Source organism: Cucurbita maxima, unplaced genomic scaffold, assembly GCF_002738345.1.
Source record: "Cucurbita maxima cultivar Rimu unplaced genomic scaffold, Cmax_1.0 Cma_Scf00013, whole genome shotgun sequence".
Lineage (NCBI taxonomy): Eukaryota > Viridiplantae > Streptophyta > Magnoliopsida > Cucurbitales > Cucurbitaceae > Cucurbita > Cucurbita maxima.
In genome coordinates, this window is record NW_019272029.1 from 4079675 (window position 1) to 4097041 (window position 17367).

Sequence of the window (17367 nt, forward strand, 5' to 3'; positions counted from 1 at the left end):
TTAGGGTAAGTCAATGTTCAAATGATAGTTCCATTCCATGAGGATTTGGGAACAGAAATTGCAATGTTTGGACACAAATGAACAAAATAACAGGCAAGAATCCTGCTTCTGTTAAAGAATGGAAAAATGTGGGAATCATAATAGTTCGTTCGATCATCATTTACAAACTACATGCTTATCATAAACTTTACCAACATATCTAATACAAATGTAGGGAAGCCTCTAAAACTGAAACATGAAAGAGAGCAAAATTCAAAGAATATGGATGTAATTGACAGATCTAGAGGGTGGTGGAACTGGAAGCTCAAGTACCAACTAGGAATGCAACGCCCACAAATCCAAATCCACTCGACGAACTTGGACGTGTCTAATTTACAAGGAAGAAATTGTGACTCAAGAACTCCCATGAGATCTAACAGAAGATATCGACTGGGCTGAAACTGAGGCTGTTGGGCTATTAGGATCCCTGTCCCCATTTATGGCCTTCGGCCTCCCACTTAATCTTTCCATTGCATCTTGACAAACATCATTGAACCATTCATCTTCCGGTAGTACACTGACAGGAAACACATATTGAATCTCAGAAAAACTAAAAAAAGTCTACAAAATTGTAAATACATCACGGAACAAGCAAAGTTCATTACAATCTAAGAGAATCGAAGGAGCCAAACATGTCTCACACATGCCGAAAATCATAGAGACGCTCTCAACATGAAAAAGTGATGAGAAAATAATAGGAAGCATCGACTTAATACACAACAAATAAAAAGATAGAAGGAAAATGGTCCCAAACCAAAAACCAATTTCATAGTGCATGGTTCTAGTTTCTCTCAGGGGGCTTTCTTTTGTTATACGTGAACAGACAGTAATATTCAAAATATAAACTGACCAAAACAAAATTCAAATTTTCAGGTGTTACAAACACACATACACTTCAAAATATACATGTAATGTGAGGTGGGAACGACGTAATGTTATGTCTTTTATCTTCCTGGTTCATCAACTGAATAGATTTTGTGTAGCTAGTTTCATTCTCAGTCATAATTTTCTATCCAGCAGACGGCCCTAGTCTTAAGCATTTAAAATCAAGCATCATATGATATTACTATATATTACTATACATAACCATGCTAGTATCTATGTTCAACAAACTTAAGTTAACAATGAGAAAGATAACCATACAAACAAAAATTATGCTGGTAATGCAAACTTTAGCATGCAAGAAAAAGTTATAGAAATATTAGAATTCAGCATAATGGGTCCGGCGTACCTATCTGGATCCATTCCTGTTGCAGCAAATGCAGCCATTGCTTTTGAAATGATCTCATTGACAACTCTGTGTAGATTCCGAGATAAGTATCGACCTTGGGAAGCAAAACACATGACGAACTTCATATCCAAGTACAACTGCACAAATTAGAAACAATTGATTGCAGTTATTTTCAATCACATTCTCAGTAGTAGTTAGCTTACCAAGTCCAGAGACTTCATTTACACAATAATATTATTTATTTACATCTTAATTAAAAGAACCAAACAATCATTCATAAGCAAATATATAATTGGTCAACATCTTCTCAGTAGTTTCTTTTTTTGAAATTCTTGATATGGAGCCCAACCTACAATACTTTACAAGGAGACATTGTAACCCAATTTGCACTAGTTCCAAGAAAATAAGAATCCTCTCTTATTAAGCCTTACACCCAGATGGTTTAACCTAGGCTGAACTCCCACCCCAAAAGCCCATACTATGTCTGATAACAACTGGGACCTTTTTTTCTCGAGACTTCCTTCGCAGTACAGTGAAGTATTAGTACAATGGAGACATTGTGCTCTGTGTTAAGGTGTAAATATATAGCTTAAGAGAAAACAATATCCTATTTGCTCCTATTTTTCAAAACGTAACAACAGCATATTTAGAAAGAACAAAAATGGTTTAGCGTAAGCTCCCCATATTCCACATTTTTCTTGATATGAAAACAAAAATGGCATTCTAGATTACAAATTAAAGACTGATGCTGTCAGCTGCAGGCGATGAAGTTTCATCAAATCATTATATAATGTGATTGCCAAACGTGAAGAGTTATCAGGAGTAAGCAGAACCATAATGCCCACCTGTTGAAGACCCAGAGGTCCTAGAGGCCTTGGACCTTCCTCAATATCGTCCCAAAAACTTTGGTCCCCCGAAAGCCACAAGATGACAGTTTCTGTGAGCCTCATCAATAGTAATGTAGCAAATCTTTCCCTGCCAACAAACATATCTGCTGCCATACTAGCCATTCTGCTCAGTTTTACAAACAGTTCCTGAATTGTGATAATAAAAAATAAAAGAAAAATACAAGGTTAGACTTCCAATGGAAAAATCAAGTAATGGTTGCAGGGTAACAAGTGTTTCAGTATTAATTTGGTAGGAGAAACAAATTTCTTTTTCGTAGACAAAGGTTAGTCTAACTTTCGCATGCACATATAAGCATAAGTGTCACAACAAGACCAGATGTAATGATACATAGTATGCAAGTAAAATTGAACTAAATTAACCAACATATTATACTAGAATCCGATCACAAAATAAGGATCACATGAAGTACCTGGAATATAAGAGATGGGAACCATTCAACTTCATCCATATTTCCACCCATGTTCAGGTACATCTCAGCAGTGAGATGGCTGTCTCCATCCTCTGTAAAAATCAGATCAAGCGCATGCTGTCGACAAAAAGTATCTTTCAATCTATCCACAGAGCCAACTAGCCGCCTTTTCCACTCCCTTTGTTCTGGATGACGGTTTTGCTTGTCTGAAAGTCTCTGGCGAGGATCGTCCTTATAAGCAGTCTGAGTTGGCAGGGACAGTTTCATGGCAGCACGAGGCAATAGTTCATACGCTAACAATGATGCATTTGCCAAGAGAGCAACTTGCTGAACTTCTGTTTCAGCTAAGCGCACTATCTTACTTCCCGCACCATCAAAATTTGCTTCTTCTTCCATACCAGGCAATGCTTTGATTAACATATTGATATAAGAGTCAAACACTTGGAATAAACCCTCCAGAGTTTGATTGCCTAATTGCATACTAAGTAAAGGTCCCACGTCCTCAAAAAAATCCTGCAAGGGGAACATTTGAACACCCAGAAAAGAAAAAAAAGAGGAATATCGTACCAATAAGATAAATGAAATAATGAAAGATAATATGCCATCCAAAGTGCAACATCAAACACATATTATCCAACTTCATTCAACAACCCCCTCCCCCCACCCCCCCTAAAGAAAAACGCACTCGCACACATAAAACATATTGACAGAAACCACTTAGTTCAATTTTGAAAAGAGTATGGACCTAAAGGAAAAGGAAAATTACAGGGTTCCTTATTTCTCCCTACCACAGACTAGCCACATAAAATACATACACCTTTCATACATTCTCTAGACTCGCCCACTTCCCGTCCACTTAGTTACAAAGGGTCCTCCACTCCACTATCATCACATCTCCCCTGTCAAGTATATATTACTTTCCAAAAAGAACAACGAATCAATAATAAGTAATGTCAGAACAATCGCCAGAAAAGAATATAAACACAAATACCCCACGCATCAGCACACCACATTAATATCATTAAAGAATGATTAGGTGGGAATGTTTACCTGGACCATAAAATTGAAGCGGTGAGCACTACTAGTCAATTTATGTTGGAATGCAGTATTACTAAGAGCAGTGCTAGAAGTTCGGCCAGATTGGGATGTTGTTGTCGGAGCATATCTTAGTACCCAATCATCAGCAGCAGCCAAGGCAGCTGTGCTTTCTTCAATTCTTTTTAAATTGGCTTCTAGTGCTTGTTCAACACTAGGCCTGAAAAGTTTTACAAGCACAGGACAGAGTGCCAAACCACGACCTTCCAATAGTGAGCAATGACCTAAAGCAATTTGAACACACTCTGCAGCAGCTCTGAGACCTCCAGCAGCTGCAGATGAAGCTAAAGCATGTCTTTTTACAAGAAGTGCAAAAGCCTCCGTCTGTTTTGTAGCCCACACCACTAGCTCAGAAGAATAAGCAAGTTCTTTACCAAAAATAGACAAGGAATCACTAGAAGCTTGAGCAATGGCTGAGAAAACCAACTGGGAGAGGGCAGCAGTATAGGCTCCTCCATATGAAGTGCTGGATGGCCGAAGGCTTTGCATATTGTACTGATATCTTTGGAGATGTGCTTTTAGTAACAAAGTGTGAGCACGCTGTCCATCTCCTAATTTCTTGAGTGCTGATACGGCTGCACGGAGTTCGACACCACGAGTAGAAGGCTGACAAGCAGCCTCGGCAAGCTGATCTGCTAACCTTTGCCTCCGCTCAGCAATTGATGATTGAAGAGACATAATTACCGCTGGGCTCAAGGTTTTCTTTTCTTTCGCCTCAGAAACTATTCTCTCTCCCTCATCAAGAGCTTCCAAAGCTTCATCAACTCTTCTTTCAGCTAAGAGAACATCCAAAGTATCAGGGTACTCCACTAACCACTTCTCAATATCTGAAGGATTGTCATCCCCTGAACCTAGAAAGCCATTTGGAGTTGTGCTTTCAGAAGCAGAGGAGGACACAGAATCAATGTGAACCCCTTCAGCTAAACCATGAATTAAAGCAGCCTGAGTAGACAGAAGGTTTCTGATGGACGAGAGCTCCACCTCCAAATCTGATATCTCCTTTGATGTGCTGTCAGCAAATAGCACGACATCAATATAAATTATTACTACGCTGAATAAAATTAACAGTGAAGAAAAACATTAAAGTGCGCTCTGCAACTTTTTGTGGGTTTATCTCAGTTTATTCCTCAACAAAATATATTGTTCAATGTTCACTGTGTCTATATATTTTGCAACTCGCGGTTTTGCAACACTTCAGTGCACCACATTCTCTTCAAATTAACTAGCAAACTAATTAATTACTTCACATCTTAAATTTATCCCTCGTAATAATAAAAGATAAAATCTTCCCTCACATGGATCGGCTGGTTCCATCCTTCAAACAACTCTACATTTATATAATATATCGAATGCCAGTTACAACTTACCGTATAAAGGCAGCATAATTTGCATAGACACTTTTACGCATCTCCTCAGCAGAAGCTTTCTTCAAATCCCAAAGATAAGTGCATAATTGCTTAATTTCCTATGAAACAGTAGATACTTGACATCAGAGATTCGTCAAACAAATAAAGGTCTATTTGGCATGATATAAGACAATAAATAAAAAAACATGAAGTAATGAAGTGGATGTAATGTAGGGGCAATAACAAGCTCATTAATCACACGAACTGACCAAAGGGCATATGATCAAGGTTGTCAAATCATGAACTGAAATGTGGCGATGTTTTTGAAAATAATGTATACTTACTGCAAGTTATATTTTTTAAAAGGACCAGAAAAGAAAAACAGTCTTTCATCTCCTGCCAGTAAATAGAATTAACTTCCATACTCAAAGGCTATAAAATTTTCAAAGTTCCCAACAAAGCTCTTTCAAATGTTCCAAAATTTCCCAAGTCCAAACATAGTTTCCTCCAACAATCTACAACCTTCCTCCTTTTGGTTCGGTTCCAAATTCTACTCTTATTCTGTAGTCTCCTTTCCTCAATAATCAGAAATGTTTTGTAAGCTAGATTTCTAGTATCTAGAATATGAGTTTTTCTTTCTGCAACAACTGTAAACTTCATAAATGAAATAGCCACAAGGGAAATGAAGAATACTTCTATGTTCTACCGAATGATGGTTGTTAATCAAGCGTCCTTAAAGCAAGACCACAAGAGCCTTGATTAACGTATATTATTTCATCTCCTTTCTAATTAATTTGTGTGGTTTTGCTTCCGAAACATATTATTCCGTTTGACAATATCATTTGATTCAAAGCATATGATATGAATCAAGTATGAACTCCTTCAACAATCCGTTATAACTATAAGGTTGACAGTATGGCCTGACATTTTATGTAAATATATGACCGCTGTCAGGACGATGCACAAGATGGACAAAAACAATAGAAGATCGTACTAAAACAAGATGGGTGTGATAGCGCAAAGGAAAATATACCGTGAAATTTCACTTTCATGCATGATGAATCTATTTATAGTTAGAAGCTCTCTAAATCTTCCGCAGCAGTAACACTTGCCAAAAAAAGTCTAACGAAAATGAAAAGAAAAAAAAAACTAAAGTTTGAGGATTTCACATATTACAATCTTAAATATTTGATGGGAACAATAAACTCTATTAAATTTAGAAAGAAAGCCCCTATGAGTGACAACAAATCACAACCAATTGAATCAGGAAACGAAAGCTAAATTTAGCCGATATCCACAAAATGCTTAAGAAAAACAAGCGAGCATCGCGATGACATGTAATCCCCACCTAACCGAGAAAGGATAAACACAAAACACTTGAACCGAAAGAAAAAAATTGGTAAAATGAGATGGATAGATGAAACGAACCTTCTCGTTAAGAGAGCATCTAGTTTGAACATAGGAATCGGCATCAAATTTATCGGACCTGAAGAAACTGATGCCCTCCTCAAACTTGGCGCCAGTATCCTTGACAGGCGTGCCTCTGGACCGAGTGGTCTTGGCGGCGGCCATGGAAACCTGATGGCTCAATTGAAGTCGAACTTCAAAATCAGATCAAGAGAAGGAGGAAGAGGGAGATCGAAGGACGCCGTGGAGGAGAAATGGGAGGGAAATTGGAAGAGAGGAAGAGAGGAAGAGAGGAAGAGAGGGGAAAGGGGGAAAAGGAAAGTTCAGAGAGAAGATGATTGAAGAAGAACGAGAAGGGGGCAGCCAGAGCAGAAGAGAATAAACAGCACGACTCTTTCCTTAGTTACTCATCAGGTTTGCTCGTCCAAAGAACCGAAAATCGACCCGAACCAATATGGCAATGGGATCGGTTTGAACCGGATTGGTTCTGGTTTTGGTTCATCGGTTTTTATTGCCCCTACTAAATATTCTACATTATTTTTGTCAGCTGGATGTTGTGGGATACGGTCAGGGCTGTACCGTTAAGCTGTCACATAAAAAGTAAATTTTTGTGGGGGTTACAAATTGCGACTTTTATAAGAAATGTATATTTTAGGCATTTTTATAAAACTTAATAATTTAATATAAATATTTATTTATTTATTTATTTATTTTAGAAGACAAGAAACACCAGACGACATAGGTAGACAATGACAAATGAGGGGTGGGGAAGTAATTATTATTGGATGATTATTCCATTATTATACATTTCTTCAAGTAAATGGAAAGTTTCCTGGTAATGGCCGCTGTGTTTGGTTCAACCTCCGCTGGAAGTGGTTGAATACAACACAGGACCCATCAACACCTGTCGGTATGAGAATTGGTAACCTAAAATATAAGCCACAATTATTTATGGAGAGATCCAAATTTTGATGTGGTGAAAAGTGGGAGGATTCAGAATAGAAAAAATCAAGCACAAAGCTTTATAGTTGATCAGTAGCAACAAATTTATTACACATTCGCAAGTTCATGGAAATTCCAGAAGATTCATCAATCCATTTCCATAAACGCTTTGATTCCAGAAAATGACTCAAGCCTATCACCAGTGTTCATATGATAACAGAAGCAACTTCAAAACATTGACCGCCCATCACCTTCACGCTTCGGGTGTGTCCGACCGAATAACTGAGATGTAACAAAGATAAAAGCCCTCATGGATCAATTCAAAACGCTTCCAAAAGTTTTAGAAAGTTCGAAAAGGAAGAGATTATCACTTGCTTGATGTGGTACATTTACAGCACGCTATTCTTTCAAAAAGCTCAACACAAGTGAGATTAGAGATTAAGAAAAAAGTTACAACTCATAAATATTCACTAGAAATACAGTTACAATGGCTGAAATTCACACCTTCCGTCAAGAATAGGCTTTTGCAGTTATTATAACAAAAATGTAGCAAAAAGTAAAAAGGAAAATAATCGAACATCCAAAAAAGTATCAAACTTGAGCAATGCAGTATTCACTTTGAAGTTTCATACGTCACAATAGAGTTCAACGTGCATAGAAACTATTTGTGAAACATTTGAAGAATAATCTGTGTGGTGCCATACAACTAGCTTGAGTCACACAGAACACAATGGTCAAGTTGTCTACAAACATTTCACTTTTCCTAAGACTAGCGAAAAATGCACAAAATATTTGTAAGTAAATGACAACCAAGGAGTATGCAAGGTTTCCAGTGCTACGATACACATGTATATCCCAGACATTTGGGGTTTTACAACATAAAAAATGGAGAAGAAAATCCTATGCCTCTTACCAAAAGACTATTGTGGATAATTGATTATGAGCTCCGATCTAAATGTAGTAACTACACTTCGAACGTTTGGAACTGACTTAATAGCTAGGCAGAACTCGCTATTACACCATCATACGTTAAAAACAAAATGAGCTAATGTTTGAACAAATCCCTCCCAACACTACGGCGGTGTAGAAGTAAAAATGATGCGGATACCGACCATTGATCAAAGTAGGCCAAATTAATGACGTCCGATCTTTGATTCATCAAAACTGATCACCGACAGCTTCTTCATGCCAACCGATATCCGTTTGATTTGTTCTAGTCTAATCAATTGGTTTTTCTGATTTTCAACAACAGCCCAGAAATTCTTCTAAAAAAAGTTATCACCCCTAAAATATAACCCCCAAAAACCACCAAGCTAAAAGTCTAACCTGCCATTGGCAGAGGAAGTAAGTTATACAGGCATCAAGTTAATCAATAGAATGGTATTGCTCAACAGGTTTGGATATTCATGAATTATGAGTAAATCCTTAACTTCATACTGTGAAAATTAAGAGTATCCAGAAAAGAGATACTTCACTACAAATCAAGGGACAAAGAACCAGCACACAAATGACTTGCACGATATGGAAGCGACCAATCCCTAACACAATTACGATACGCATAGATGCGAACGCAAACTATAAGCCCTAGAGAATCACTACCGCGAATTGTATCCCTATTCTATAACGATTATTGTACGATCCTCATATCACGTTGAAGAGAACTGAAATTTGGCCGAAATCCTCAACGATCAACCATACGAATTATCCCAAGAAAACAAAATATTGAATAAACAACAGATCAATGTATCGATGAAAAAAAAATAGCAAAAAAAAAAAAAAATCAATTAGAGAGAGAGAGAGAGAGAGAGCATACTGGGCTTTTGGGGCTTGCCGTCCGCCCACTTGGAAATGGAAAAGTGAACCTTCTCGCGGCTAAGAACTTCGGTCTTCAAAGGCTCCTTGAGACAGTTCCTGACCAGATTAGCGCAAATGTTTGAGTATGTGATGTATGTCATCCCCGCCGCTCTCCAAAAGGGCACCGCTGCATTTGACGCCATTTCTCTGCAAATTTCTTTCTCAGTTTCTCTCTAGCTCTGCGCCTCAAAGAAAGTCCTCGATGATGCCTCAGTTCAGCCGATCTGCCCGTGGTTTAACTGGAAAGGGTGGGCCGACAAATGGTCTTTGGGCTTAATGGGCCAAAAGAGACGCTCGGTTAAATGGTAATGGGCCTCCTAATCTCTATGGGCACGTGCTTCTAGAAGATTCTAAAAATATATGAGATCTCAAAAAATTCTAAATTAAATTTGTGATGGATGGACAAATAAATGACTATATATTTAAATAATTGGTATAATTTTCACACATTTAATCAACATGGGTTTACACGACCTTGGATAGAGAAATCTTTCAGACTAATCTAAAATTTCGGATTGGTTGGATTGATGACGTGAGCAATCCAAATATAGTTCATAACCAAAACCTCTATTTTCTGGTTGAGTCATGATTGTATTCCCGACTGAACACAACATCCTTATGCACCCATTTCACATGTTAGGTGTAGCTGGTGTATTCAGCGGCTCCCTATTCAGTGTTATGCATGGTTCTTTGGTAACTTCTAGTTTGATCAGGGAAACCACAGAAAATGAATCTGCTAATGAAGGTTACAGATTCAGTCATGAGGAAGAAACTTATAATATCGTAGCTGTTCATGGTTATTTTGGCCGATTGATCTTCTAATATGCTAGTTTCAACAACTCACGTTCTTTACGCTTCTTCCTAGCTGCTTGGCCTATAGAAGGTATCTGGTTCACCGCTTTAGGTATTAGCACTATAGCTTTCAACTTAAATGGTTTCAATTTCAATCAATCTGTAGTTGATAGTCAAGATCGTGTAATTAATACTTGGGTGTGGAGTTTTTTTTTTTTTAATTATTTTAAAATTTTATACCGGACATATTATATTAATAATAAAATTATCAGTAAACTTTGATAAAAAAATCATAATTTTTAATATTTTTAATAATCTTGAAGGTAAGATAAGATAAAATTGGATTGCAATTCTTGAGTTAGTTGAGTTGACTTGATAAAAATGGTCAAAGCACATACAGATCTAAATTCTTTGTTTTTATTACTTGAGATAATAGTCCGAATTGATCCGATTCTCACGCTACAGACAAATTGAAGTCATAGCGCAGCGACGGAGGCGCGAAACTGATGAGTTACAATGCTCTTAATTTTGGTAATGAAGCGAGCGTGGGTGTGACCACGGCTTCTTTGCACACTCAACATTGGTCGAAAGAGAGAGCTGATCATAGTCCCCATACTCTCAGCAGTATATTTCAAATACTTAGCAGCGCCTCGATCCTGTTCGATCAAAGCCTTGAAATTCTTCATATAAACCGGCACAATCGCCTGCACTAAAAGCAGGCAAATTCTCTCTCTCAAACCCTCATCTGAAATGACCCATTTCGATTGCCTCTTACATGTTTGTTCAAATGCCTGAGAGAACATTTTTACCCTTTTCTTCAACAGATCAATATCTCTCGATTTCTCCCCTTCATATGGAAGCTGACCCTTCTGATTTAGAAGGCTGAGAAGCTCTCCCCAGCTTTCTCTCAGGTAAAGCGCTGCGTAATATTCCTTGTATTGGCTGTGTGCGTTTAACCATTCATCTCCCATCATTTCGCCTAGTTTTGAACCTTTTAGATTGCTAAAATGGCAGTGGTTGTTCATCATGAAGTAGTAGGACTTTGACATATCTTGGTAGGCTTTTGCCCATGAATCTAGATTTAGAGCAAGTTCTTTTATGATTAGATAAATTTGGTTCTCTAGAAGGTTTTCTTGGCATGTCTTTTCCCAGCTTTGATGGATGATTAAAATCTGGTTTAGGATTGGTTTGTAATGGTTCCCAAGCAGCTTGTTGCAGTAATCAGTGACAAAGCTTACCAAGCTTGGAATGCCACCGTCTACTGGAGGACAGCCCTGCCTTTGCAACTCAACTTGGATTGGAAGTTCCGAGAAAACGTCGCATATGCCGTTTACGACTTGTTTTACGAGATCCCTTGTTGCAGCTTGAATCTCTGTGCAAGCTTTCCCACCAAACAGCTTGTTAATGTCTGTTCTTAGGTTGTCTAGAACCAAGAAAATGTCCAGTAGGTTCAAGAGCTTGATGGGGTCCTTCTTTGTTTGGGTGACTTTCCTCCCAAATTGGAGGAGAGGGAGAAATCCAGACTGTGATGCAATCTTAGCAAAACATTTGGTCCTGACTTCGGGTTCGATCTTCTCGAATATGTCATTGCAAAGCTTACATTCAGGCTCATATAAATGCTTCACAGCAAGCTCAAGATGCTTGCTCCATCTGTTGATATGATCTTCAATGCTCTGCATATTGCTCAGTTCATCGACTGACGTCTCAAGATAATCCAAACCAAGAGTTCTTAAACTTAGTTCAGCATTTGAACTTCGAATTTCGATGTATATCGATATGCAGTTTTCAATTCGATCGTTGGCTTTCAGTTTAGTAAGAATCAACTGCAGTTTTTGAACTATAGATTCTGGCAATAGTGAGAAACCAATGCAGTCTTGGTTTTCACTGGTCAATAGGGCTGGAGCTAGATGAAGAGAAACACTATGGTCCCTTAGTAACCTCCTGAACTCAAATTCAAGCTTGTTCAATGCCAAACTGAGAGGCCCTCCATCGATACGAACATTGTTCTCGGCCACCTGCAACTCACGAAGATTTTCCAACGAGTTTTTGACATTGAGAAGTCGCTGATCATTGACTATTCTGTTGTCTTCAACAAATTGGACAATTCCCTCCAACCACTGAATTATAAGGCTGCAGTTATCAGAAAGAAATTCAAATGCATTTTCGAACCGTTCCATGACCGAGAGGTAACTGGAGAGTTGAGAACAAGAATCAGCCATGAGTGACTTCTGAAGTTCAGAAACAGTGTTGAAAACATTAAGAAGTGCGGATGCAAGTCCAACGACATGATCGATCTGGTCTCCAACAGCGAAAGAGTTGCATTTCTGAATCGGAACGAGCTCGGCTTCCAAACTTGCTAGCCTTCGAGCCTTGTCTCTCAATCTTGGTCCAGCATTGGCTAGTGCCGATGCAATGTCTCTTGACTTGTCTAGGCTGGTTTTCAAGTGCTGCCTAGCTGCAACAAGCTTCCTAATGGCTTCCGCCTCATCCATTGACAATGGAATTACAGGTTCTTCTACTATATGACCCTATATATTGCCTTACAACATTTTTACATATTTGAGTTTAAAATTGCTGTCTGGTTTCTTGTTTGTCACTCCTTTCGCTTTTTCTTCACCAAACTCAACAATCTGGAACTGAAAAGGCTGCCAATTCAAACCAAACCTCACTTGCAAAAAACTAACAGTGTAAAACCTCTCACCCACCGTAGGATACAAGTTCTGTACAACTACCTTTTGTCTGTGCCCGTAAAAGTATAGAAAAACCAGTCTTCAAACTGAAGAATTTCCTACACATTAGATTGGAGACAGAAAAGAAACTGAAGCAGCAACCAACCACCCATGAGAAAGCTTCTAAAAGAGATTAAATTTCAAAGAATGTTTATAATAATTTATTCATTCAAAAAGCACTCTGAGTTAAGTTTGGAAGTAATTTCTTCCTGCCCACCTGACTTGCAATATTTGACTTGGTCAACCTAAGAATTCAGCTGGTAGTTGATAAAAATAGTATATGTGAGATCACACATCAGTTGGGAAGGAGAACAAAATATTCTTTATAAGGATGTGAAAACTTATCTCTAGCAAACGCTTTTTAAAAACATTGAGGTGAAGTCTGAAAGAAAAGACCAAAAAGAACAATATCTACTAGCTGTTACAAATAGTATCAAAACTAGACATCATACGATGTGCCAGCGAGGAGTCTGAGCCTCGAAGGGGGGTGGACACGAGGCGGTGTGCCAGCAAGGACGCTAGGCCCCGAAAGGGAGTGGATTGGAGGGTCCCACATCGATTGGAGAAGGGAACGAGTGCGAGTGAGGATGTTGGGTCCCAAAATGGGGTGGATTGTGAGATCCCAAATTGGTTAAGGGTGTGGAAACCTCTAAAAGACACATTTTAAAAACCTTGAGGGGAAGTATGAAAGGGAAAGCCTAAAGAGAACAATCCGAACGATAAAGTCCAAAGAGAACAATATCTGCTAATGGTGGACTTGGACCGTTATCGTATATAAATATATAATTGTTCTACTGCTACTATTTTCATGAGAGAATGATTTAGAATTCAAAAACATTATGACCTCAGCATGCGAGTCAAAAAAAACTTTAGAATTAACTTCACTGGAAAAGAGAAGGGTAAAAAACTTGATGTTAAAGTTATTCTATTGCACTGTCTCGTTGGAAGTCAATGGTAATAATAATGAGCCATCCAGAAATCAATCCCGAAGTACAGAGTTCGTGGCTTCTTTTAGTTGATTTATTTTTCTACTTTGCTGGATATCTGTCCTATGGTTATGATAGCAATTACAGCAGAGAGATTTTGGAACCACAGCGTGAGATCCACGTCGGTTGGAGAGGTAAATGCAGTATTCTATATAAGGGTGTGGAAACTTTTCCCTCTCATATGCGTTTTAAAAACTTTGTGGGGAAAAAATCAAAGAGAAAATCCAAAAAAGATAATATCTACTAGCGGTCGACTTGCTTGAGGAGAAATTCAAAAGAGAAAATCCAAAAAAGTACAATACCCATAACCGGTACTACGACTATTACAGTCAATTGATTCCTTATAGTTTCGATTCAATTCCAATTAGTTAAGTCTAAAGGTTAAATTAAAACTTTTAGAACTAGAGAAAGTGGAGGGATAAGATTCAAACTTATGACATCTTCAAATGAGTTTGAACCAGATGAACTATGTTTAGATGGATCGGAATGAACCCAAAGAAGAGAGAGCAACGATAATGATTAGATTAGATTTATTATGTTTACATTAATATCGTACCGTTCTTCGATCTCAAGGCTAACAATATTGGAATCAAAATCTTATGTGACAGGGACGTCTTACAGAAAGAACAGAATTTACAGAGAAGTGTAGTTGATGTTGGTTGAGCCGAAAACAAAACAAGAAGAACAGCCTGTTGGCTCATCAATGGCTCCGATTGTTTTTTTCTTTATATGGGGAACAGTGAACAACTAAGCATTCTGGCCTTCCTCAAAAACTCTGCCTCGCCCCACTCGCCACATGCCTAACCACCCCATTTTTTCATTTAATCATTTGATTCAATTACCCTTGCCTGCCGACAGCTTCAGAACCGCCGAGCACTGCTTCTTTTGGCGGCTAACGTGGCGGCAATTCGCCAAATTACTGATCGGGATCGGGAATTCTGTAATGAAAAACGAGAATTAGGGTTGTTGTTGTAACAACTCAAGTCCATTGTTAAGCCTAGTACTAGTAGATATTGTCTGATCTCATATCTGTTGGTTAGAAATCACCAATCTCCACAATGGTATGGTTTTGTCACTTTAAACATAAGCTCTCATGGTCTTGCTTTTGATTTTCCTAAAATGCCTCATACTAATTGAGAAGTATTTCTTATCTATAAACTCATGATCATCGTCTTAATTAGTCAATGTGGACTCCCATGCCTAACAATCCTCAACAGAGTTGGGGAGGAGAACGAAACATTCTTTTCAAGAGGTGGAAACCTTTCTCTAACAGGCGTTTTAAAACCGTGAGAGTGACTGCGATATGTAACGGATTGAAGCAGACAAACTAACGGCGATACGTAACAGACGGAAGCAAATAATATCTACAAATAATGGACTTGGGTTGTTGCAGAGGATGAAGAAAACCTAGGGCGGATTAGTCCACTAATTCGGAGTGCAATCTCAGCCCTAGAAACTGTCAAACAGTGCAATCTCAGCCCTAGAAACTGTCAAACAGATTGTCCAGATTTTATTATATTTTTTCTAAACGATAATTTGAATGTCAAATTATAATCAGACTATTTGAATTATTAGTTCAATTGTAAAAACAAGATTGATTTTTAAAAATAATTGTTTTAGGTTTTTTTAGTTTTTAAAAGATAGATAATAAAATAAAAGCCAAAATAATATTTATAAGCACAATTTTAAAAAATAGAAACCAAATAATTAATAACTGTATCTTAAGCTTTAAATTTTTATTCCCAATTGTTTAAAAAATATTATTTAAAATGACTTCAAAACATAATAATTGAAAGGTGAATTTAATATTTAATTTTATACTTCAAAACGTGATTTTCATCACTATTGTTGTCTTTTAATTATTAAATGCATTTTAAAGTAATTTAATATAAATTCACTAATATTATTTATGAATTGATCCATTTTTAATATAAAATTTATGATGGATATTTAAAAAATTGTTATCAATCATTTGGATTAGAATACGAATTTAAGTACAATTATTAATTTATATTTATCTCCTATCAAATAACTACAAAAATTAGAAAAAAAAAAAAAAACATGTCATTCTAACTTTAGTGTATACTCGAATCTCGAGTCGTATTTGAAAAAATGTGAGCATACTGACTTTCTAAACTCCGACTTCAAAAACTAAACGTCCCAAACATCAATTTATTAACTCCATCAAACTTATTATAACCCAACTCAACTCTCGGAACATACTTTTAAAGACGGTTTTAAGATTAAAGATAATACATATATGTATACATATATGTATATATGCATATATATATATATATATATATATATATATATATATATATATATGCATACATATATGTATATATGCATGCATAATTGTAATTAAAATAATTAAGAGTTGGTAGGCGACTGAGTTGGACATAAGGATAAGACAAAATGAGTGTCAGAAATCTTAACCTTAGTAAAGGGTTTGAAGTCTAACCCTTGGTTTCAGGTCGATCAACCTTTACTTTATTTTTTTTATTATTTTATTATTATTATTATTTTTTTCGCTTTTTTCTTCTTTTCCAAATTACTTTATTATTAATCTTGCCAACCTACCTTATTTATTTATCTTAACCAATCAGCGGCCTCCATCTGGCAGTAGGTTCCTCTTTACGTTTCTTCTCTCCACTGTAACTGCAGCCAAAGGAGATTTTTGGTTACTATCCAAAAATTGAAAAATATAATTGTACTTCTAATAATTAAAAATTAATGTTTTCAGCTTTTAACTAATTTAATTTCCATTTTTTAAATTTTAAAAATTATAATTATAATATTTAATATATTTGAAAGTTTAAGGACCGTTAAAAATATAAAATTAAAAGTAATCTAAAAATTAAAATAAAAAACTTGTATATTATATATATTTAAAAAGTATTTGTGCAAACATAAATAACTTGTAAAATATATAATTTTGTGATGCCATATTTAAATACTTTTAAAATTATTTAATTATTTTATGTTCGAGATTTAAATATTTAATTATAATGAGTAAGTAATGTCTTGTTCCGATAAAATTATTTTTCATTTCTTAAAAAAAATTGTCAACATTTAAATAAATATCCGATTTTTTATTTATTTTTTTTTATTACTTTGGCGAATATAATATATAGTATGCATCTATACACTCTGGTAAAATAATAAAATTTATAACTTTATCTTAGTTTTATAATTTTATTAGTATAATCTATTTGTCACACCATTATTACTAATTATATTATGTACTAAAATAATTAGAGATTTTATTTTGCTTAGCTATATTAATTAATTTTTTTATTTTTATTTTATTAAAATTATGACATAGTTTAACTAGTTGGGTTTATGATTTTTTTTTTTTCAATTTTGGTGTTTTTATTGACAATAATTATTCGATATAAAATAATTTATATATTTTTTAAAAAAATATTAATAATAAATTAAAATTACAAACGTCTCCATTAAATTGCTATACAAAAATTTAATTTAATGTCCTGAAAAAAATTAATTGGGTAGAACCTATAGTTTATAATTTAATTAAATAATTTCAATAATTCAAATAATTAAGAAAAAATAATAATAAATTGAAAGATACTCAAAAAAAAAAAAAAAAAAAAAAAAAAAAAAA

The 17367-nt window shown here is 36.0% G+C and overlaps 3 protein-coding genes across 3 annotated transcripts; all 3 read right to left on the reverse strand.

The window, feature by feature from the left end:
- Positions 1-16: 16 nt before the first annotated feature.
- On the reverse strand, positions 17-6795 carry LOC111488563 (exocyst complex component EXO84B-like). The gene is made up of 7 exons (XM_023136363.1): positions 6458-6795; positions 5051-5148; positions 3639-4692; positions 2589-3101; positions 2116-2304; positions 1271-1407; positions 17-556 (listed from the first exon to the last, which is right to left on the reverse strand). Exons 1-7 carry the CDS (start codon positions 6599-6601, stop codon positions 394-396), a joined length of 2298 nt encoding a protein of 765 aa, XP_022992131.1. The 5' UTR covers positions 6602-6795; the 3' UTR covers positions 17-393.
- A 639-nt stretch (positions 6796-7434) lies between these two features.
- Positions 7435-9441, reverse strand: LOC111488759 (ATP synthase subunit epsilon, mitochondrial). Its single transcript, XM_023136695.1, has 2 exons — positions 9192-9441; positions 7435-7660 (listed from the first exon to the last, which is right to left on the reverse strand). The coding sequence occupies exons 1-2, from the start codon at positions 9373-9375 to the stop codon at positions 7632-7634; spliced, it is 213 nt and encodes a 70-aa protein (XP_022992463.1). The 5' UTR covers positions 9376-9441; the 3' UTR covers positions 7435-7631.
- Positions 9442-10459: 1018 nt separating this feature from the next.
- On the reverse strand, positions 10460-12528 carry LOC111488589 (exocyst complex component EXO70B1-like). The gene has a single exon (XM_023136418.1). It carries the CDS (start codon positions 12514-12516, stop codon positions 10501-10503), a length of 2016 nt encoding a protein of 671 aa, XP_022992186.1. The 5' UTR covers positions 12517-12528; the 3' UTR covers positions 10460-10500.
- Between the last annotated feature and the right edge of the window lie 4839 nt (positions 12529-17367).